The 22,650-nt window shown below is 45.9% G+C and overlaps 1 protein-coding gene and 1 long non-coding RNA gene across 5 annotated transcripts in view; one reads left to right on the forward strand and one right to left on the reverse strand.

Annotated features, from left to right (window-relative positions):
- PFKFB3 (6-phosphofructo-2-kinase/fructose-2,6-biphosphatase 3) overlaps positions 1-22,650 on the forward strand; it is a 71,447-nt gene that overhangs the window by 18,462 nt on the left and 30,335 nt on the right. For 3 of the 4 annotated variants that reach the window (XM_032773576.2, XM_032773575.2, XM_032773580.2), the window contains exon 1: positions 21,648-22,140. The exons of the other annotated variant lie outside the window; for it this stretch is intronic. In XM_032773576.2, coding sequence (XP_032629467.1) covers positions 22,062-22,140 — 79 coding nt within the window. In that variant the 5' untranslated portion in view covers positions 21,648-22,061. Of the gene's footprint in view, positions 1-21,647; positions 22,141-22,650 lie in introns of those variants that run through there. 4 annotated transcript variants of the gene reach the window in all.
- LOC142046569 (uncharacterized) lies at positions 15,239-18,672 on the reverse strand. The gene is made up of 2 exons (XR_012655515.1): positions 17,626-18,672; positions 15,239-15,495 (listed from the first exon to the last, which is right to left on the reverse strand). It is a non-coding gene; the product is annotated as an uncharacterized LOC142046569 (long non-coding RNA).

Genomic DNA, 22,650 nt, shown 5'->3' on the forward strand with positions numbered 1-22,650 from the left:
TGCTGCTGGGCTCTCATCTCCCTCCCATCCCTAGCTCAGTTAATAGCTATTCTCCTCCCTGGACATGTGAAAGGGGCATGAACAGTTACTGTTGCTGCTTCTCTGCCTCTTCTGCTTGAAAACTGATTTCCAAGAAACCTTGGGAACAGCTGAGGATGGTAAACAAGAGGAGAATGAACTCCCTGGTGCATTAATGTTTTGCTGAGCGCTTGAGGGAGAAAACATAAATATATTTTTCAAGCCTTGACCCTGAGCTCATCAGGGCTTTACTTCTGACTGAAGCCGGGGTAAGGCCTGATTAGTTCAGCTGGTGCAAACTCTGGCTTGCCATTTTCTGTGCTTCGAAGAAGGTTTGCCGAGGGGTTAGAGCACTAACCTGCAACTCAGGAGAGCTGGGTTTAATTTCCTTCTCTGTCGCAGACTTTCTGTGCGGCCTTTGACAAATCACTTAGCTTCTATGGGCCCCGGTTGCCCATCTGGGCAATGGGGATAACAGCATTGCCTTGCCTTGCCGTTCAGGGGTGTTGTGAGGAGAAATCAGTTGAAGATGGTGAGACAGATACTAGGGTCATAGGGGGCCATATAAGTACAATATCTAAAATAAACGGTCAGCATGGGTGTAGCTGCAGCAATGGCTGACCGCTGATCGCTGAATTGGAGCTATTGCTGGGCATAGACAAAACCTTGGAGAGTAAAGAGTACATCAGCCCTGGTGTTTTCATGCTGATCCTGCATAGCTGAGGCTGCTGTGGCTGCCTAACTTCCTGTATCTTGTATAAGCAAAGTTATAACTAATAGTTTTAATCGCATGGTTGCCAGTTTGAATCCAGCCCTGGTGCTGGTAGTAATAGACAGTCGTTTTGTATCACAGAGGCCTATGTGAAATGAGTTGCCTGTCAGTCCAGTTCCTCGGACAAAGCATGACACTAGTTGGCAGCCTTGTCAAAAGAGTCAAGGACTTGTTTGGGCTGTGGAGGCTGATTATCCTCTCCCCTCTGGAGATGCTCCCACTGGGGCAGGGGTCAGACATGCATCAGGAGGGGACGGTATGGGGGAAGCTGGCTCTGTTGCTGCCGGGCGGGTCTAATTCTGGAGATGAGTCAAGGATGTCAGGTCAGCACTTCGCACCAGCGCAAAATTCATTTTAGAAAAGACTGCCATACCATCAGAGGTAAAGTGTTCCTTAAAGGTGCCCCTCCTTTCACTCTTGGGTTTGATGCTAGCAAAAATCTTCCATGATCTTGGCTGTGCTTTAGAGGATGCAGTAGAGAGATTTTTGATTCTTACAACTACTACTGTTTACTCAGTGCTCCTTAGCACAAGTGTTCGATCTATTGAAATGGAATCTGTTTCAGTCACATGATTCCCTGAATCCTAGGCACCTGCTGATTTGTTGTTGCAGGGTCCGCGTGAGGGCTGGATGGATGCACAATGCTGCGAGGCACCCCCCCAGACACCAACATCTCCCTTCCCACAGAGCCCAGCCGTGGGGCAGACACCAGAACCCCCCTCCCCACAGAGCCCAACCATGGGGCAGCCCCCTCTCAGACACCAGCCCCCCCCGCCCAGCCTTTACTGCTCCCAACTTTTTTACTGTCCCATCAGGGGACATGGTGTGGTGTGGCCCTGCCCATCTTCACCCTTTGCCAGAGCTTCATCTCCCAGGCCCTGTCCCATGTCCGGGAGAATGAGGAACAAAGAGTGTGCAGCCTCCCGCCCTGCCAGGCTGGACGCCGTGCTCACTGCAAGCTGGGCTCTGCAGAGTCCAGTTACCCCTACTGATAGCCAGAAATTCTGCAAGGGAAACAGGGAATTCTGCAAAATTCTGCATTGCACAGTGGCGCAGAATTCCCCCAGGAGTTGCACACGAGCCTTTATAATGTGTGAGTCCTGGCAAATGAGAGCTCAGGCTCTGCTAGCCTTACTCCATTTCTTTTGCAAACGCCGTGGCACGTATGCACCATGTGTGTGACTCAGATGCATGTATGACAGCCCCTGCAAAAGTCCCAGCTACACCATTTGTGAGCTTCTGCTTCTCACATATGAAGACAAAGGTCCTTGCTGAGATCAGCTTTCACGCAGGGGCTAGGGGAAGAGAATGGGGTCTGGCTGTAATCATTAAGTTCAATGACCCCACTCTGGGCTGTATTGCTAGTGGCATGACGCGAACCCATATTCCAGGAATCCGCCCCCAGAGTCCCGGCGGCAAGAGCAGGGGGAAAGCTGGCATCTCTACCCTGCCACCCAAATCTGGGCATAGGCCCTCGGGGGTAATATTGGAACAGTGGTGTTGGGATGACATCACAGCGCCATGTCTGCTGAAGCCGAATTCATAGACCATCCAATGTGGCTCAGGTGTCAATCTGAACAACACCCTCCACCCTGCTGCCATGTAGAGTGCGGCTCTGCATAGAAGGTCTGAGCTCAGCCAAAGTCCTAGCTATATGTTAGCAGGAAATGCTCCATGCTTTGCTCAGGAAAATCTCTATGGCATAGAGGGCTGAGAATGTCCAAGGTGCCTAAAACAGATAAGCAGCAAACCCCCGCTGGCTCTCAGTGAAAGTTAAATGCCCAACTCCAGTCCTTTAGGTGCTTTGGAAAATCTTTGCCCAAGAACTGATCAGCACACTGATCAAGCTAAGGAATGTCCTGCCCTGGGTCTGACCTTGGGAATTGTTTATTAGGGAATTGCCAGCAGACACTGAATGGGACACTGTATAAGGATCTTCAGATCTCCTGTTGACTCAGAGTGTTCTGTAACAGTTGTTTTGAGTCAGCAAGTGTTCTGGGCAAATTGCAGGACTCTGAAATGTGAAACAGTTGCTCTTGCGGTGGCATCCATGGGAGCAAAGCTATGAGACCAAAACTAGTAAACAGCAACGGTGACATCAGCTTTCATGGAAATGAAAGTACAGACTGTGCTGTATCCTCTGAAATCTAAGGTTTTGTTTTGAGGGATGGGGAAGAGAAACTTTCAGCCTTCCTGGGTGCAATCAGTATATCAATGCATGATATGGCAATGCAAGTGCTTTGGAAGATAGGATTAAAATTCAAAATGAACTGGAGAAATGGTCTGAAGTAAATAGGGTGAAATTCAGTAAGGACAAATGCAAAGTACACTGCTTAGGAAGGACCAATCGGTTGCACACATACAAAATGGGAAATGACTGCCTAGGAAGGAGTACTGCAAAAGGAGATCTGGGGGGTCATAGTGGATCACAAGCTAAATATGAGGCAACAGTCTAACGCTGTTGCAAGAAAAACGAACGTCATTCTGGGAGGTATTAGCAGGAGTGTTGTAAGCAAGACACAAGAAGTAATTCTTCCGCTCTACTCCACACTAATTAGGCCTCAACTGGAGTATTGTGTCCAGTTCTGGGTGCCACATTTCAGGAAAGATGTGGACAAATTGGAGAGAGTCCAGAGAAGAGCAACAAAAATGTTTAAAGTTCTAGAAAACATGACCTATGAGGGAAGATTGAAATAATTGGGTTTGTTTAGACTGGAGAAGAGAAGACTGAGAGGGGACATGATAACAGTTTTCAAATACATAAAATGTTGTTACAAGGAGGAGAAGGAAAAATTGCTCTTCTTAACCTCTGAGGCTAGGACAAGAAGCAATGGGCTTAAATTGCAGCAAAGGCGGTTTAGGTTGGACATTAGGAAAAACTTCCTAACCGTCAGAGTGGTTAAGCATTGGAATAAATTGCCTTGGGAGGTGGTGGAATCTTCAACATGGAGGCTTTTTAAGAGGAGGTTGGACAAACACCTGTCAGGGATGGTCTAGATAATACTTAGTCCTGCCTTGAGTGCAGGGGACTGGACTAGATGGCCACTCGAGGTCCCTTCCAGTTCTATGATTTATTTGGTCAGTTTTATAGTCAGCAAGACTGGAACCACAGCAATAAAAATGGTGTACATTTTCCCAGTCCATCTTAACAGGATATCAGTAAATATTGTAATGAACTGAGCAGCATGTGGATGCACCACTGCCATATATGTTATGGAATCTACTCTGCTCAATTACATGTTATAGACCTGATACAGCTAATCTTCTAAAAAGGACGTGTCTTTAGCTCAAGTGACAGGGGTCCTTGCTTTTGAAGCAAGGGAACGGGAGTTCTATCCCCTCTATTGCTCTGAAATGCCACATAATATAATGTGCAGCATACTGACAACAACTTAAGTTTCAAAGTAGGATACTCAAGATTCTGACTCACTGTTACATAATAAACCCCAGAACATAGTAGATAAACATCCAAATGAATTTTTTTCCAAATAGCTATTAAGTATGTCATTGTGGAATGGGCAATGTAAATGCCTTTGGAAAAAAATCTATTAACAATAAGCACTAAATATTGTTTGTCTTGTCTCATAATTTCAGAGAAATTTCCTGTTAACGTTAATTAGGGTGGGATGGAAAACGTGAAAAGTGGAAATAAAATTGTATGAATATTTTTGAACAGTTTTCTCCTCATTTTCCAGCCAGCACTCCCCTTAGTGAATGGAGTAAATTCATTACATGAAATATACAAATTAAAAACAGCTGGTTCAGTTGGAGTTTCAATGGGATTACTTTAAATCCTTGTCCTACAGTAAGGAAAATTCAAGCAGCCACTGGTGTGGGAAACAGACTTCATAGTTAACAACATAGTTAACATCCAATGGCATCGTTAACAACATAGTTAACAGCCAATGGCATCTAGATTCAATCCCATCTCCGCTTCTAAGAGAAGTTGTTTGGGATCTCAATTGCATGAGAGATACTGGCATACTGAGCTTTGCATCTCTAGCTCATTGATCCATCTAGCCCTAGCCAGTAGTATCTGAAAGTCATTGCCACCTGGTAAGGAGAGTGGGAGTAGGATCAAGTGGTTCTGACATTTTAATCTTGGATTTTATGCCCAGCTCTGACATTCACTTGCACTATGAACTTGGGCAGGCTGGTTCACTTATTTGTATAGGGGCAGCATAAATTCCTTAAAAATGGGAGGGGGCACAGGTGGGTGAACTGTGGCCCTGCCCCCTGCTCCACTCCTTCTCCCTGAGGCCCTGCCCCTTCCCCAAGGTCCCGCTCCTGCACCACCTCATCCCCCAAACCTCTGGCCCCTGCTCGCTCCTCTCCACCCCTCCCCCCATCATTGGCCTTTGTGGCCGATAAAAAGTGTGTGTGCATGTGTGTGTGTGTGGCGGGGGGGGCTGGCCTCATACTTGCCCATCTGAAAAAAGGGAATAGTAACTCTAAGCTGTTGTGAGGTGTAATTAATGAATGTTACCTGCTTGGAGAACACGGCATGACAGGGGCCCTTGGGGAGAGTAGGAAGGTTCAGGGCTGTTAGGAATCCATGTAAAACCAGCTGTCTGTGTCAGTCCAGTTCCCGGTGAACACAGCTCACAAAAGAGAGGCCAAGGATTGAATTGGACAGTGGAAATGGACTTCCCCTTTCATGTATGGAAGTGGCGCCTCCAGGTCAGGGCTGAGTCACATTGGACTGGGGTGGGGGAAGCCAACCCTGCTGCTGCCTGGGTTGTACCTGTTCTGGGGGGTAGACTCAGGAGTTCAGGCTCTGGCATTGTGAATGTGGTACCAACGCTTTTCCTCTGTGAATACAAGGGGCTGGGGAGTACCTGGTTGCCAGAAGATCAGCGAGCACCTACTTTGTTTTGAAATGCAAATGGTGAGAAATGATTTGCTTTGCCTCCCTAAATGCGCCAGCATTTTGTAAAATGAAATGGCACAGGATGGCTAGAGCCAATTCAGAGACACAAGGTGCTGTGTATGATCTCTGATTATTTGGACTTGTGTTTCCCTCTGTTACTTCTAGCAGATGTCACCATTACAGAGTTAGGGACTATTGTTTGGAGTCAGTTCAGTTTAGACTGAACCAGATTTCAGACAGAAGTGATGTGCTCCAGGCAGGAATCACCAGGTAAGATCTTTGGCTTGCATTATGCAAATCAGAACAGTTGATCAAAACAGTCCCTTCCGGCTTAAAGTCTAAGAGTTGAGTTTGATCCTTCAGAATGATAGGAATTCTCAGTGCATAGGTATATTGTAGAATTACACACTGTCCTAAAGTCCCATCAGCATAGTAGCTTTGTAATCACTAGCACTTACGTAGTGTTTTGTATTTCAAAGCTTTGTGCAAACACTGATTTTAACTGAGTGATTCCATTAGCTAAGTATTACACCCTTTTTATGAGTAGGGAAACTGAGGCACACATCTGCTTTGCCAGTGTGTTGCACCCTCGGGTGTAAATCTCACCATTCCAGTTCAATGGAAAATCAGGCCCAGAGAGTTTAAGTAACTTGCCCGAGGTTATGCATAGACAGCCAGAGGTGATGCTGGATTTAGAACTCGGGAATTCCTGGTTTCTAGACTTAAAATTGGTTCGAGGTACTGTGCTGCCTAAAAGCCCAGCATCACCAATCAATAATAATAACAAACACCACTTTTTCTTGTTTGCTTCATTGCTTAAACCAGCTGCTTGCAAGCAAACTTTAAACCACAGCTGATTTTACTAAAAATATCTATTTCCTTTTGCATCTTCGTTGATTATTGAAGTGGTTTTAGTCTAAAGAGAAGCTCCTGCCTCTGTAACTTTCCTACTCTATGAAGCCTTCAAGCTATGTTCATGTAGGGGTAGGGGGTCACTATTAGTTCCCATGGTAGCAGTGGGGCTGTCGCTGCCATTGGTTTGTGACATCACTGGATAAATTAGGCCCAAGAAGGTGGCTGGGTTGAAAAAGACAGCCTCAGCTTTCCCACATGGCACTGATGGGATAACTGGGGAAATGGACCCTGAGCTGACTGAAAGGTAAATGTAAATGAGAGCAGAAATGCTTCCTACCAGTGAGGACCGTTGGATAATGGAGTAACTTGCTTTCTATTCTGCCACCCTTTCTAAGGCTGAGTAGCACAATTAGCCCCATTAAAATGATTGGGACTAACAACAGTGTGAGGTAGTCCACTTAACTTCAATGGGCTGTGGATCAGGTTCTTAGTTAGGCTGAGTTTAAAGGTACAAGAATCTGACTCTAAAAGAAGCCACTGGGGCCCTGTTATTAAAACTGTATGACTAATAACAATACCCTCTTAAAGGGCCAGGTTCTTAACTGATGTAAATCTGAGTAGCACCCTTGACTTAAATGGTCATTTTCACCAGCTGTGAATCTGGATCATTACATCTGCCATCTGAGATCTCAGATTGCTTTATAAACTCTAATTCTCCAAATGTACCTGTGCGAGGTAAAGGAGTATTGTTCCCATTCTTCCAGTGAAGAGGTTGTCAAGATCTAATAGTGATTAAGTGACCTGGCTAAGGTCACAGTGAGTGAATGGCAGACCTGAGAATAGAATCTAGTTACAAAATCTTGAAGGCCCAATCCATGCTGGTACAGCTACAGGTGCCTGAGAACTGCAGGTGTAAGACTGTGTCTATCAGAGATTGAGCTGAATGCCTCCTGAATATTGATGTTTGCATCCAGGCTTGAACTTCGCATCCAGCTTCTCTTTCTATAAAGGACTGGATCAGACTCCCCAGCCTGAATCATGCTGAGGCCCCATCTTTACCTTCTACGTGTGTGAGATTGAAGAACTATGCTTGCGGGTTAGAGAGTCACAATCAGTTACTTCATGATGTAGCAGTTTGTTACATGGCCTCACATGCTTTGGTTTTGCCCTGTGTTAGATTTGTGCATGCAGGAACTTTGAGAGTACATTGCGTAAGCCACTTGCATATGCTTCCCAGAGGCCTTTGCCACCTTTTGGTGTTAAGAAATATTCCTGTTCTAGTACTCTAAATGCTGGCTTCAGATGGATGCGTGCAGCTGACCCTGCATCATTTAAGACCTTTTCCACAGAAATTGAGGCAAGACTCAGCGTGTACCTTTAAACGGCTTAACTGGTGCCAGGGGCTCATTCTGTCCAGTGAAACACATTTGTCAGATGGCCAAATGGGCCAGTGATGTCCCAGCATTCGACTGATTTCTATGGAATTATGTCAGCTTGGAGGACCAGTAGTCAATGGGTTAAATCTGTGGTTCATAAGCCTGCTATCTGGAAGGCTTCCATAGAGCTGTGGTTGAGTACCTCAGACTGAGTCATTTCTTTTAAATGCAATGACAAATGCACATTCTCTTCACAACTGTCAACAATCATGTTTCTTAAATGGAAAGATGCCTCTAAATACTCTAGTGGGTTTAGCAAAGTGCTGAGACACAACAAACTTGGACAACTCACTAAGCCCTTCATTTTCACATAGAGGTGCCTCAATTTAAGCACATAAATAAATGGCCTGACGTTAAGCCCTACAAGCTCCCATGGACATCTGGCCAGGAGCATGATATCACTGAGACTTCTGCAAATTGGGCCCTGTAGTTTGGTGCCTAAAATATGGATGAAGATGCCCATTTTAGGCTCCCAATCTTGAAAATGTTGGCTTCTACTGCAGGCCACCAGGAGAGTCTGTATTACTCAACAAACCCTCATGCTGGAAAAAATACCCCGATGTTTAGTCCCCAGAGTTAAATATTTTACCCAGACGTAGATTTGAATCCTCTTTGTGTATGGTAGGTTTAGACTTCTGCCGTTCAGACTGCTTCTGTTACTGTTTGACTGAGTTCTTAAATAATCAAATCTCCTATCTTTGTTCAGGTGCCCTATTGATTGTTTGTGATCATGTTTCTGCACTGTTCATACACACCTCCCCTCCCCCGTATTTGTAAAAAAATTTCTACTTCCTCTTCTGACTGGCGTTTAGTTACGTCTCTTGGTTAAGTGCGTTAATTGGGACCAAATACATTTAGTTAAGTGACAGATCAGAAAGGATGCCATAACTTATTTTAAAAAGCGTTTTTGTACTATTTGACTCTCCGTTAGTAACCATCCCGTAGAAGCTCATAAATGATATTCTCCACACACTGGATGTTGATTTTTCCTTTGTCCCAAACACCACTTTGCCCCTCCGTGCTGTATTTCTTTTCATGGCGCTGAAGTCAACACGCCTCTTTGTCTGCCTTGGTTATTCCTCAGTATCGTTGGTATCCCAGTATTGCCAACTCCTGCCATTTTCTCTCAAGTAACAGGATTTCAGAGGATGCTGGAGCTCAGCTTGTGAGGACGCAAGAAGCTCCAGTCCCCTTGTGAAGTTCAACTTTGCCGCAAGTCCCTCCCCTTCACTCACTAGTCTCACAGAAGGGGATGGTGGTGGGGGGAGCGGGGGAGAGGGCAGCAAAGAGCCCTGGAGCTCAGCTGGGCTCTGTTCCCTCCTCAGCCCTCCCCTCCTGTGAACAATGGGACAGAATGGTGCATCTGTTCCTCCCCCTGCAGCACATGGCCTGGAAGGGACCCCACTGCAGTCCCCCCCACCAGATGCAGGAAGGGAAGGTAAAAAACCCCAGGAGGAGCAGAAGTGAGTGTGTGGCGGGGGGTGCTGAGAGTTGATGGGGAGCTGAACTGGCAGGACGGGATAGAACTGATGGGAGGACTGGGGGACAGGATAATTTCTGGAGAAGCGATGGGCAGATATTGGGGTGAGAGTGTCTGTAGTGAAAGTTTGGCCTTAAAATGTGTGAAGGATGGTGAGTGGGCAACACTAACTGTCACACACACTGGAGTTGGGCAGAGGGAGTTCAAAAATCAAACAGGAGACTGAAAAAAGACAAGATAATCTTTTTTTTGAAAAAAAAAAGTTTTATGGGGGGGTCTGATTCGTGATTTTTTATCTTGTGAGGTTGGCAGCACTGGTGTTGGTGTAGCTCTGGGGACTATCATGATCTTCGTATAGCCCCTTTCATCCCAAGGGATCCTGAAGTGCTTAACAAAGTACATTGTAATAAATCGATGGCCAGCTACAAATTAAAACCCAAATCCTTCTGCTTCAGGACCCCTTGAGCTAAAGGAAACTTGCTCTTAGTGAGTATAAAGCTGATGCCCTAGAGTTGAATAGCACTGACTCCATCCTGTAGACCTCAGTGGTACACACAGCAGCAGTTAGTTTCAGTACACAGCCTGTGCCACTGAAATACAGCTGCTCTTAGCAGTGGCGGATTAGCCACTGAGCCAATGGGGCCCGTGCCCAGGGGCCCTGGCCAATTGGGGGGCCCCTGGAAAAATGAGCACCCCTGCACCCCGACCTGCTCCTCCCACTCGCCCAGGACTCCTGCCATGGAGCGGGGTCTGGGCACAGGTGCTTGCTGGAGAGCAGGGGAAGCCCGTGCGCCCTGACCCCACTCCCTGGCAGGAGTGCGGGGGGAGGAGGGAGAGGGACTGCAGGCAGAAGTGGTGGGGAGGAGCCCCCACTTGCTCTGGCCCAGGCCCCACAAACCCCTAAAATGCTTCTGGCTCTTAGTAGGGAGGACAGTGGCCACCTACACACTATTCATCAGTGCAGGGAGTAGGGACAGTGGAAGTTTAGATTAAAGACACTGGTGCGAACTCCCATGCTTACAAAATAGACCATGGGATTTAATGTACAGGCAGGGCCCCTGTTTTTGAGCATCTCATCTGAAAAACTACACCCAGAATAAACTGCAGGAAGCTCAACTTCTCTATCACTGAATAATGTAGTGCTGAGCAGCTCTTGCCAGGAATGGAACTTGCAGTTCTAGATGAGGTTACATATTCCAGGTCTGATTCTTAGACCCCCAAGCTATTCCCTGGAGAGAGGCAGCTATTAGCTGCTGCTCACAGAGTTGGTAGGAAAATTTCACATCCCAGTTTTTGTGGGTCCTGTACAGTTAGTGACTTTTCCCTGTTTCTCAGCAGTAAAGTGGCAGATTTGGACTGTTTAAAAATTGGAGGACAAGCTTCTTAAGGCAGTGTTTGAACCAAGCTGCTTATACTGTTATGGCAACCACTAGTGCACTGGGACTTCCCTTAGCAGCAGAAGTTACTCTGCCTCTGAGCCCAATAAATCGGCAGCAGCTTTAAGGAAGGCTAAAGTTTGACTCTGAACATATTGCTCACCAGTGGGCCAACCGCTCGGTTGCTATTTTAGTGTCTCATCATTTCTCATAACAGGTAGAATTATTTTTTTTAATGGGGAAGGAAGGAGTTTCACTTGGTCAGATTCGTCATTCAACCTGATGTGCGTTACAAAACTGGAACAGCGGGTGCTTTGGTGCTGCAATCGTGTGTTTCATAGTGTCCTTCTTTGCCTCTCTCAGGGTCCCAAATCGGTCACCCTTACTTACTGAGGAGAGCCCCTTCATCCTCAAGCAGTCCCACTGAAATCCATAGAATTACTCCCAGAGTCCAGCATAGCCTGGCCGAGGGGAGATCACACCAGTGCAAGGGCATAGATCCAAATCAGAGGCTTGTATGTCTTTGCTCATCCAGCGCAGAGTGGCAGAAGGAGGCATTGCTGTGAAGGGGGAACATGGTTTTCAGGCCCATGTGGCAGTTAAAGGCCAATGTATCCCTTGAGCTACTGTATTATAGTACAGAGGGAATGACGTGCACAGAGCACCAGAGTCAGGACCAAGGGGAGGTTTAGGCTAGCTTTGTATAGCACCCATTGTGGTGCATTTTGGCCATAACAAAGGATCTGGCTCATTATCTTTGTTTGGCGTTTGCTTTCACCTGTGCACACGCACACTTTGTAGCATTGCGATGGCTGGACTGCAGCACCATGAAAATAGATCCTAAGTATTTTAGAGTTGGAAATATTCCTTTTATATTAAGTATCAGTATTTACTGACTTTAAAAATCAGGGGTAGTTTAACGGCAGTGCTTATCTGTAGTGACCTGTCAAGTGACAGCACTCATCTGCAGAGACCCCTGGCAGGAGAATATAATTTTACTCTGAATTTGTGGCTGGACTCTGTCAGGCTCAACTGTATGCTCTGTTTTAGTATTTCTTTTAAAATAGTTTGTATTAGGTCTGGGAAAATTCTGCCAGATGTGGGGTCAAGAAGGAATTTTCCTATAAGTCAGATTGACAGAGATCTTGGGTTTTTTTTCATCTTCTTCTATTGCGTGAAGAACAGGTGGTTTGCTAGAATCCTCTGAGCATATTTAACCTAATCAATTTCCCTGCCACTACAGGGGCCTCTGGCATTGGTGGAATCTCATAAGACCAGCCATACTGGATCAGACCAATGGTCCATCTAGCCCAGTATCTTTTCTTCCAACAGCAGCCAGTGCTGGATACTTCAGAAGAAATGAAATGAACAGAACAGGGCAATTATCAAGATCCATCCCTTGTTATCCAGTCTCAGCTTCTGGCAGTCAGAGGTTTAGGGACACCTAGAGCATTGGGTTACAGCCCTAATCATCCCGGCTAATAGCCATTGATGGACCTGTCCTCCATGAACTTATCTAATTCTCTTTTAACCCATTTAGACTGTTGGCTTCAGAACATCCTCTGGCAATGAGTTCCACACGTTGACTGTGCATTGTGTGAGGAAGTACTTTCTTATGTTTGTTTTAAACCTGCTACCTATTAATTTCATTGCGTGACTCCTAGTTTTTGTGTTATGAGAAAAGGTAAATAACACGTCTCTATTCACTTTCTCCACACCATTCATGATTTTATCGACCTCTATCATATTCCCCCTTAGTCCTCTCTTTTCTAAGATGAACAGTCCCAATCTTTTTAATCTCATGGCATAGAGGCTGATTTAAGTGATAAGTTACACACCACAGTTAGTTTTGCAATTTCATGTTTGCGTTTCTGCAGAACTCTTAGTGAACACCATCCGGTCCTGGTGATTTTACTGTTTATCCATTTATATCAAAACCTCCTCTACTGACGCCTTCGATTTGTTACCTAAAAAGAATGGCTCAGGTCTGGGAATCTCCCTCACAACTTCTGCAGCGAAGACTGATACAAAGAATTCATTGATTTTAGCTTCTCTTCAACAGCCTTACCTTCCTTGAGTGCTCCTGTAGCACCTCAATAGTCCAGCAGCCCCACTGACTGCCTGGCAGGCTTCCTGTTTCTGATATACTTAAAAAAAACATCACTGTTGGTTTTTGTGTCTTTTCCTAGTTGCTCTTCAGATTCTTGTTTGGCCTGTCTAATTAGAATTTTGTCATCCCCTTTAAATAACTGACACTATTGGTCTCTGTGTTCTCTGTGTGTGGCACACAACCATTCAGGCTCCTGAGGACTGAAATGCTTTATTGTAACCCCAGTTATTGGGCTCAACACAGAGGTAACTAGGTAAATTGAGTGGCCTGTGATATGCAGGAGGTCAGACTGGATGATCGATAGCCCCTTCTGGCCTTAAACTTCATGAAATCTATGAAAAATCATTTTTGTCTCATTTTGTGCCAAGTTAAGCTTGGTGGGTTTGACTGCAGTTCAAAAGTTAGTGGGCTCAACATCTATTTAATAGAGCCTGGGCTAAAAAGAGCAAAGGCTGAGAGGGGGAAGGCAAGAGGTAGGGGAGAGAGAGGAATCCAGTCGTAATAATAGGGTTAAAAATGGAGAAGAGGACAGAACAATTACCTCCACTGTAGGACTCACTGGGTGAATTTCTCTGGCCAGTGTGATGGATGAGGTCAGACTGAATGATCTAACAGTCCCTTCTGGCCTTAAAATCTGGGAAGGATGGAGAGACAAACAAGACAGAGAAACATGAAGGTGTGGGAGGGAAAAAGGAGGACTCTAAGAGGAGACCATTTATATCTCCTATACATGCCATCCACTTGTATCAGCCTGGCTTGTGGGATGGGGTATGATTCACTAATGCAGAGTTTTGGTTTCCTTGTGGACTTCCACTAGTTTTTCAAACCCTAATGCAAATATTTCCCAATGTTCGCAAAACCTCCCACTCCACAAACTTTTCCCATCAGTGATTTTTCACAAGTTTTTCCAAAGTCCAGCAAGAGAGAATTGTTGGCAGTGAAAATAGCTTCGTAGCCAGGTCCCAAGAGAATGAAATGGCCATAGTCTCTCATTGTGCTTTTGAAAGCCCCAGGTTCTCCCAGGAAATAGCAGACAAGTTCTGGGTTTCCAAAGGGTCTGGCTTTTTATTTTTTTTAAGAAACCGAGCCATGCATACATGTACGTAAATACTGGAAACACTGGTCCATTTGTTATACAAATGGAACAAAAGACACCTTTGCTACTATTGTGATATAAAACATTTAGCACTTCGATGGTTATTTATGAACATTAGGTGATAGGTAATAAGTTATACCCTTTTTATAGATAGGGAAACTGAGGCACATTCAACCCCCCATCCTCTTCCCACTGAGGTCAGTGGCAAAACTCCCATTGACCTCAGCGGACTCAGGCCCTACAGAGGATAGGTGACTCTCCAAAGCCACACGATGAGTTGTTGTTGGAGCTCAGGAATTTGGGCCCAGATCTTCAAAAGTATTTAAGTACCTAAATAGCTTTGAGGAGTTGGGCCTTGGACACCAATTCAGCCAAGCGCCTAAGTAGCTGCTTAAGACTTCAGTAGTGCATAAGCGTGTGCTTAATTTTAAGCACACTTTTAAGTACTTTGTTGAATCTAGGCCTCAAGTCCTGGCTCCTTGGCCTGCATTCAGATCATGCCTTTGTCATCAACTTTAAAAAACGGAAACCCTGCCTTCTTTTTCTGCAACCTCATTACATGGCTTTCAGTCATTTCCTGTGTCCCCCAGGGAAAGTACAGTGGTTTTGGGTACAGTATTTTGTAACAGAATCTGACGTAATTCCCAATAAGAACAACATAAGAAGGGCATACTGGGTCAGACCAAAGGTCCATCTATCCCAGTATCCTGTCTTCTGACAGTGGCCAATGCCAGGTGCTTCAGAGGGAATGAACAAAACAGGTAACCATTAAATGATCCATGTACTGAATCTATAGTTCTATTCCAGGATAGTTACCAGTGAATGCTCACTATTTTTCTTGTAACTCTCCTCATTGGCCTGGAAGTAGCTCTTTTTGGAGTGTGATACGGGCCATTCGAGCCATTAAGCTTTGGGCATCTTTTGCATAATAATCTCAATACACACTGACATCTGGCATGCACGCTAAGTCCAAAGACATTGTAATGACAAATATGTAAAGTCCCTCTCTGAGTCAGTGAGATTTTGCATATTATCATCAGTTTTCTCTGACAGATCCAGTCTGTTCCTGTGCAGTCTATAGGCTGCACTTTTTGTGCCACATCATGGAGCAGTGAATCTGGTTTCCTCTCCAGACTTCAGACCATGAAACATGGATGTGACATCGGCTTTCCACTTAAGCTTCCTTGGGAATAAGAATAGGAGTCATGTTCTTTGGAAGTCAGCATTCTCAAAAATAAATCACTGTTAATCTTTATTTCTGTACAGTGGATATTATTAGGAGAGATTTTACTGAAGATGGACCCAAGTAGCCAAATTCAGGTCCAGGTTCTTCCAAAGGTCTGGAGCATTTAGCTCTGGGGCTTTGGGTTGACCCATCAGAGACACAAGGCCTGGCAGCTGCTATGTTCAGAGACTGACTCATGCGTCCAGAAGGCTTAGGGCACACGTACATGTGGGTTTTGGTGTCAGACGCTCATGTTTCTAACAGCAGAGAAACAAAAAAGAATTAAACACGCAGGCCAAGAATTTGAAATTACAAGCCCCAGTTTTTAAAGGAGCCCAGGGGACTGAAATTCAGTGGGAGTTTGGCACCTAAATCAAAGCCATCTAAGAGCATATTTAGGCACCTAAATAAGTGGCTTGATTATCAAAAGTGCTGAGCAGTCAAGTAGCTCTTCCCGATTTTGCTGAGATCTTCAAAATGGCCAAAAGGGTATTTGACATTCAGTTTCCGTTAATTTTAATGTGAATTGTTGTTCAGAGCTGCCATAGGGACTGAAAAAATCTCAAGCACAGAACATTTTCCTGTATGTTATTTAAGGACAATAAATAAAATAGAAAATAGATAAATAAAAAGAGAAAGAAGGAGAGAGATTATTACTGAGGAGATCAGAACTAAAAGGTTACTGGCCCAGAGCTACTTAAAGCCATTTCCAATTCCCTCTCTCTCCAACGGGGCTAGAAGCCCTGGTTTATCCAGGGTCTAATTCTGCCATGCTTAACTGTGCCAATTTCATTGGGGCTATTGGAAGGAGAGGGTATTACTCAATGTGAGTAATGTTGGTAGAATCTGATAGTAACTAAAAAGCATCTGAAATCCACCGAAATATCATGCACAGAATTCCCCCTCTTAAGTGAAAATGGACCAAAATGACTCCCTCCCCCCCGCCCCCAGAATAACACGGGAAGTTCTCTCATGTAGACTTTGCAGCCAAAAAGCCAATTTCAAATGCTGACTTCTAAATTCCTGAAGCCAGCAAAGGGAGGTGTATAATGGAAATAGTAGTGTACTGTATTTCCAGGTCCTGCTGTGTGTAGACAAGAGGTCCTTGTTTTTCTCTTAAATTCCACACATTTTCTTCCTTTTGAGTCTTGCCTTGTTTAGGCTACTTTTTAAATGCAAATGTGCTTGTTTAATTTTAAAAGGAGGTACATTTGGGTCTCCTGATAGCAAGCAAGGAACTAGCATACATTAGACTAGAGTGAGTTGTGCTATGTGCACATGCTATGCAAGTATCCCATCTACTCCCCAAACTCTGCCAATGCACATACAGCTTCACCTGCAACACCCTCTGCTACTCCAATTTCGGACCCTGCACAGCTCTGCCCATGTACCTCTAGTCCGGATCTTGGAAGCACTCAGTGCTTTCGTGATAAAGGCTGTACACACCCCTGGATGGCTGGATGGAATTTCCAAGGTACAGGGCCTTAGCTGCTGCTGTACAGAAGGGGCTGTAGTGTTGTATGTGAACTGAAGAAGGATAAGAACCTGTGCAGGGTAACTTTATTTTTGCAGCAGCAGCATGGCAAATCCTAAAGGGACGAAGCCTCCTTGCAGATAAAGCGCCACCTAGATCAATCTCTAGCTAGGTCCTTTAGTAGCACCATTTTTTAAAAGGTGGGATTTGGCTGACCAATGGACAGGAAGCCTTTTGGGTCCAAATCACAGGATTCTTTCTTTCCTGAATATCCCATAATGACTTTTGTTGTTTGTATTCCTCCCTCTGCATCTTTCTTTACAGCCAGAGCCTGTCCATTCCCTCTGGCTCTGCGGTCCACAGAGAACTGGCTTTTTTCCTTTTTGTTTGATGGAGGCGTCCCTCACCTTGGGTGACATGCAGGGAATGCTGCGTGACGGGCCACCTGACACGTAGTCCTGAGTAATACACAGATGGCCACTGCTAAGTGACTTCCAGTCTCACGCCCTCATAAAAGGGAATTAACTAAACAACTCATGGCCCCCGGAATTGGGGAAGCAGCGTGTGAAGTTTACTTACAAGTGTGATAAGCAAGTTGGTATATGAGAAGTCGTGCTTTTTACCACTGCACTTTAGACGGAAGCTGTTTTACAGCTTAGATAACCCCACCAGCGTAGCATCTGAGTGCTGCACAAACACCAATGAACATATCCTCAATTTGACTCAGCGGGTGTAACTGGGTGCTCACACCTTTGAAAATCAGGTCGCTTACGTGCCTAAGGATTAACCTAACTTTAGGCTCCTGTTTTGGGGAATCTTGGCCAATAATTATTATGCAGCCTAATTGAAAGGGGTTCTGATTTTAATTCAGTCAGGTTTCACTTCCTTGGTACTTGTGATGTCACTACCCTACCAGTTCTCCAGTCATCCACAAGTCTTCCAGGATAAACAAGATATACAAGTGTTACAGTATCAGAGGGGTTGCCGTGTTAGTCTGGATCTGCAAAAAAGCAACAAAGAGTCCTGTGGCACCTTAAAGACTAACAGATGTATTGGAGCATAAGCTTTCATGTGTGAATATCCACTTCGTCAGACGCATAAAATGGAAACGTCCAGTGTCACAGTATTCTCTGCTCACCACTGGGGTGCCTGCTTATGGCTGTATCTGGGAAAGAGCTTTGCCTGATCTGAGACCCCTTTTCCATCTCTCGTGGGCTGCAGCCCTGTTCACGCTCCAGGAGTTGATACTTCCTCTGTGTGACTCGGCCCTCCAGCCAGGTCACTTTATGGTTTCTCCCTTCCAAAGTCTCTCAGGACTAGCTGACTGGGCATTATTCCCAGCAGTCCTCCAATTCAAGCTTATGCCACTTCCCCAGTGGCAGGCAGGGGAACCTGGGCCCACCCACTATTCCAGGTTTCTGCCTAGGGGACCCTACAATCAGCAGCCAAGGTCAGCTCCATCCCAAAATCCTGCTATTGTTTCCTGGACTGCTTCCTATTCCATCTCTGTCAGACTTCCTCCTCCATCATCCCTCTGGGTGGGCCCTTCCCCCAGGGCCAGGAGTCCAGGACTTCTACTCCCTCCCTGAGTTTCCTCCTTTTCCCGCTCTAAGCCCAGAGACTGACTGCAGGCTTCCACATTGCAGCCTCCTTCTGCTCTCTCTTCTGACCTTATGCCAGTCCTGCCTTCTCCTGCCCAGCTGGACTCCATCTTCAGGAGGTGCTTGCCTATCAAGCTTAACTATCCTTTAGCTGTGGATAGTCAGGTAACTTAACACCTCCCTCTCTCCAGTGGCCACCTTAATCCTTTTCCGGGGTAGTGTGGCATCGCAAGATCTTAATTTTTCATGCAAAGAAACAAGCAGGAGGAAAAAGTTTACATGTCATCAGATAAGAACATGAAAACATTTTCCTGCCTTCTCAGGTCACCTTTAAATCAGGAGTGAAATTACAGACTTTAGTGGACCTGGTGCTGCTGTACATTAGCAGCAGCATCTCAGTCCACTGCAATTCAGACACAACTAAACTCTTCCTTGAAACTCATTGTGACTCCTTGAAGAAAGTTGACCTGAGAAATTCTTTCACTGATGGAATGGAGAAAACTGAATGCCTTTGCCTCTGTGGATACAGCCAAATCAGAGGCTGTACAGCTGTACTGTACCTTGAAAGGGGGGTAGACTGACCTGTGCGGTCCCTTCTAAACCTATGATTCTATAATTCTGCCTGTATGCTGTGGCTATAGCAAGGGTGGTTGGTACTTAAATTGTATATTGTAGCATCTAACTGTTTGATCTACAGGGTCCCACACTTCCTGATTTTGTAACAACTCTCTCTGCTCTTGACATACGAATTTGTTTTTTTACCAGCCAAGCCCTTTTGGATTTTTTCCCCAACTTTCTTATTAGATTCCCTCCCCCCCACCCCGGAGTGTTTTTTGGGACCTTGCATTTTAATCTCCTCAATCAAGGCTACCTTTACATGGGTGATGGTATATTTATTGCAAAGTAAAATTGTGGCCAATTATACATTCTCGCTATATGTTTGTAACAAAAATATATAGATTTACTTCCAGAAATCAGGGGTACACTATATAGTGTTAAAAACTAGTTAACACTCTAAATCTTGTTGTGCCCATTTGTTGGAATGGCTTTGTTTTCAAGCATGATAGGTATGTTAAAAATGATTAAAGCAGACTCATGACTCCCAGTATTGCATAAGGGCCTATAGCATCTGACACTTGTAGTGTGATTGTCTGCTGATGTGTTTACATTGTGCTCAGCACCACCTCTTCAGTTCCTCACTGCTTCTAAACTTTCTACCTAAATGAAGTAACTGCATGGGGGCAGACCCTCACCTGGTGTAAGTTGTCATAGCTCCATTGCAATTAATGGAGTTACCACACTTTTTACTCCAGCTAAGGATCTGCCCCATCATATCTAAATGAAGCAGCTTTGGGAATACTGGGGGCATGCCCCATACAAGCTTGGGGTATATTTTTCTGGCTCTTCCATAATTTTATCTTCACATCTTTATTTGCTATGCTAATTTATTTCAGCCACCCTGGGACTGATTTCATTAAGGCAGTGCCGTGGCCTGGAAGCAGTGTTTTAAACTGGAGAGGTAGCTGGCCCTCAGATAAAAATCTGTCAATTTAAAAATAAACCTTAAGCAGTCTGGTGCATTGCCTTTCCTGTGAAATAATGACCTGGCAGCACCACGCTAATGGACCCTATAGGTCATTCCCTGGAATCTAACCATGATCAGTCATTAATCCTGCAGGGAATTAACTTTGCCAAGGACAATATTAAGCGTTTATCCTTCCCCTCCCCCATCAGCCTCATGAGTTATTCTTGTGCACAAGAGCTTTCTCTTGCCTTTGTCATTCTGGGCCTGATCCAAAGTCCATAGAAGGATCCCCTTCTATGGGTTTTGGGGTAAGCCTCTATGTCCATTTGGAGAGAGAGGAGACCCCAAATTTCTGCTGATTTTAGTGAGTATGAAGGGTGCTGAGCCCTTCACAGGGCATAGGTCCTGGGTCCCCGCAGGTTCTGTGTCCTTAATACTTGGATATTAGGGACTAGTGACTTCCCCCATTAATCTTACTATTGTAGTGTGTAAATGACTATGCTTGTTAATAAAAGCATCAGATCAGTAGGTGATGCTGTTAATGCAGGGCTGCTGGACCAGCAGGAATAAGTGCCTAGCAATAGGAACAACGCGCTGCTCCTCCTGTAATAACCAAGCTAAACTAAATCTTGGGTGCTGGAGTTTCCCAGCCGCCTGCCAGTCAGCAAGCCCCTCTGTGAAGAACTGCAGGAGAAGGTAACGATCGGCGCCCGCTGGAGAACGAGCCGGGCGCGGCTTCTTCCTAGGGCTGCATCTCCCTGCCGCAGCAAGTGCATCCAGCTGCGATGAGAGGAGCGTCTGTAGCCAGGGCTGAGGCTTCCCCGCAGAGTCATGCGGAACGTGAGGGACGTGCCTGCACCCGGCAGCCCACACCCCTGTCTGCGTTTTGCCTTTTGTGTCGCGTGTGTAAAAAATCAGTTCGCGCGCTGAAATACAGCCTAGCTTTCAATGAGGAGGGAAAATGGTCGATATTAAACATAAAATATTATTATACTATAAAAATAAGCTCCTGATCTCCGATCGGTTGCATAAAGGTTACAGAAGCCTGAATGGGGCAGGCAGAAATAGGATAGAGCCAGGGATTTTTCTTTGTTGGTTTTAATACAAAATGTTTGCATTTATATTTCACCCCTTAATGGAGCGGAGATCATCCTTGTGCATTGTGTATACACAATATACGGGGAAATAATCCATTGATATTTGGTGTATATCTCAGGGAAATAATCCATTTGGGATTTAGTGTATTCACAATACAGTTCAGTGGGAAAATATTTATATGTCTATATTTTAGAGCTACTATACAGTACATAATTCCCCCTTTTCTTATGCATATGAGAACTATACCCTTATAGTTTCAAGATGTTTATGTCTGTGCAATAAATGTGCCTATATATTATATACAGTGTGTGCATAAAATATGCATGCAGCGGTATTTACCTGTGAGTATTGCAGCCAGACTAGTATATAATGCTAGATAGAGAATGTAAACATACAAATTGGAGCGACACGGTGCGCTCTTAAAATTATTCTAGAGTCGCGTGGATTATCCGTGCCATGTATGGATTTTTTGCACGCTTGTCTCACTAATGTGAGTCCTTTGTCTAAGAAAAAGTTGATCGTAAATCCCCCCAGGGTGGCTGCAGCTCGCCTAGCCGCCACGCGACGGCAGCACGCGCTGGCGTCTCCAATGCCGGCTGCTCCCCGCAAAGCATCTCCCCCGCCCTTGGCGGCTAGGGGCGGGCTGCAGGTGACGCAGGGTTTGCCGGCCGGTCTTTTGCTGTAGAAATAGCTGCGGCGAGGTGGGAGCCGGGGCATTCACACGAGAGAGGCAGGAGGTGGAGGCAGGCTCCCGGGAACCCGTCTCAGTGGCATTCCCCGAACGGCTCCTGCAGAGGGAAGCCCCCCCGGGGAAATTCCACCCGCGGAGCAGCGTTGCAGGGGCGTGAGGCTGACTGGTCGGCGAGAATCCAGCCCTCCTGTCCCGGGGAACACGTGCTCCTCGCCGCTGCTTTTGGCTGTGTCCCCTCAAGGCAGTGTCCCAGCCTTAACTTTGCAATCGCTGCATGATCAGAAGCCTTAGGACTAGCGTGTAAAGATATCGGGTGCTGCAGCGTCCGGGCCCGCGTGTTTAAAAAGCAAACAAAAAAGGCCCTTTTTACTCTCTTTCCCGTGCATCTATCCACCAAGCCGGACACGGAGCGCAAACCGACCTTAGTTGTAAAAATGCCCATGGAGCTGACTCAAAGCCGGATCCAGAAGATTTGGCTCCCCAATGATAACCACCCTGCGCTGCCCCGCAGATGTGAGTATAGCACAGCGGGGGCGGGGGGCGGACAGATGTGTGGGAATAGGGCGGGGAGTGGATGGATGATAAGCCTGAGCGATGCTCGCACGTACGCAGAGGCGCTAATGCACCGGCAGGGTGGACCATAGTCTGTTTCACTTGCGGTGTATTTCCGGGAGCTGCGGGTCCCGGCGCTCGGTGGGCGTGGGATGCCGCGAGTGGGGGGAGCCGTGTATTCCACACACCTTCCCAAAAGATGTGAGTGGGATGCTGGGTGGGGGCCGCTCCTCCCTTTGTCCAAGGGGCCGCCCCTTGTGCCGTTGATTTATCCCTTCGGGCGAGCATCGCCCCGTATTTTAAAACGGATCATGGCGCTGCTTGTAACATAGCCTGGACACGAAGGAGGATTGCACCGGGGAGCGGTGGACGTGTACTCCGAAGAGGAGAGTACCGGGCAGGCTCGGGAATAGTGTTTCCCTAGAAATCAAGCGTTGTCCCGTCTTGGACATGGCCGGGGCTCCAGCGGCG

This window comes from Chelonoidis abingdonii, chromosome 1, assembly GCF_003597395.2.
Source record: "Chelonoidis abingdonii isolate Lonesome George chromosome 1, CheloAbing_2.0, whole genome shotgun sequence".
Lineage (NCBI taxonomy): Eukaryota > Metazoa > Chordata > Testudines > Testudinidae > Chelonoidis > Chelonoidis abingdonii.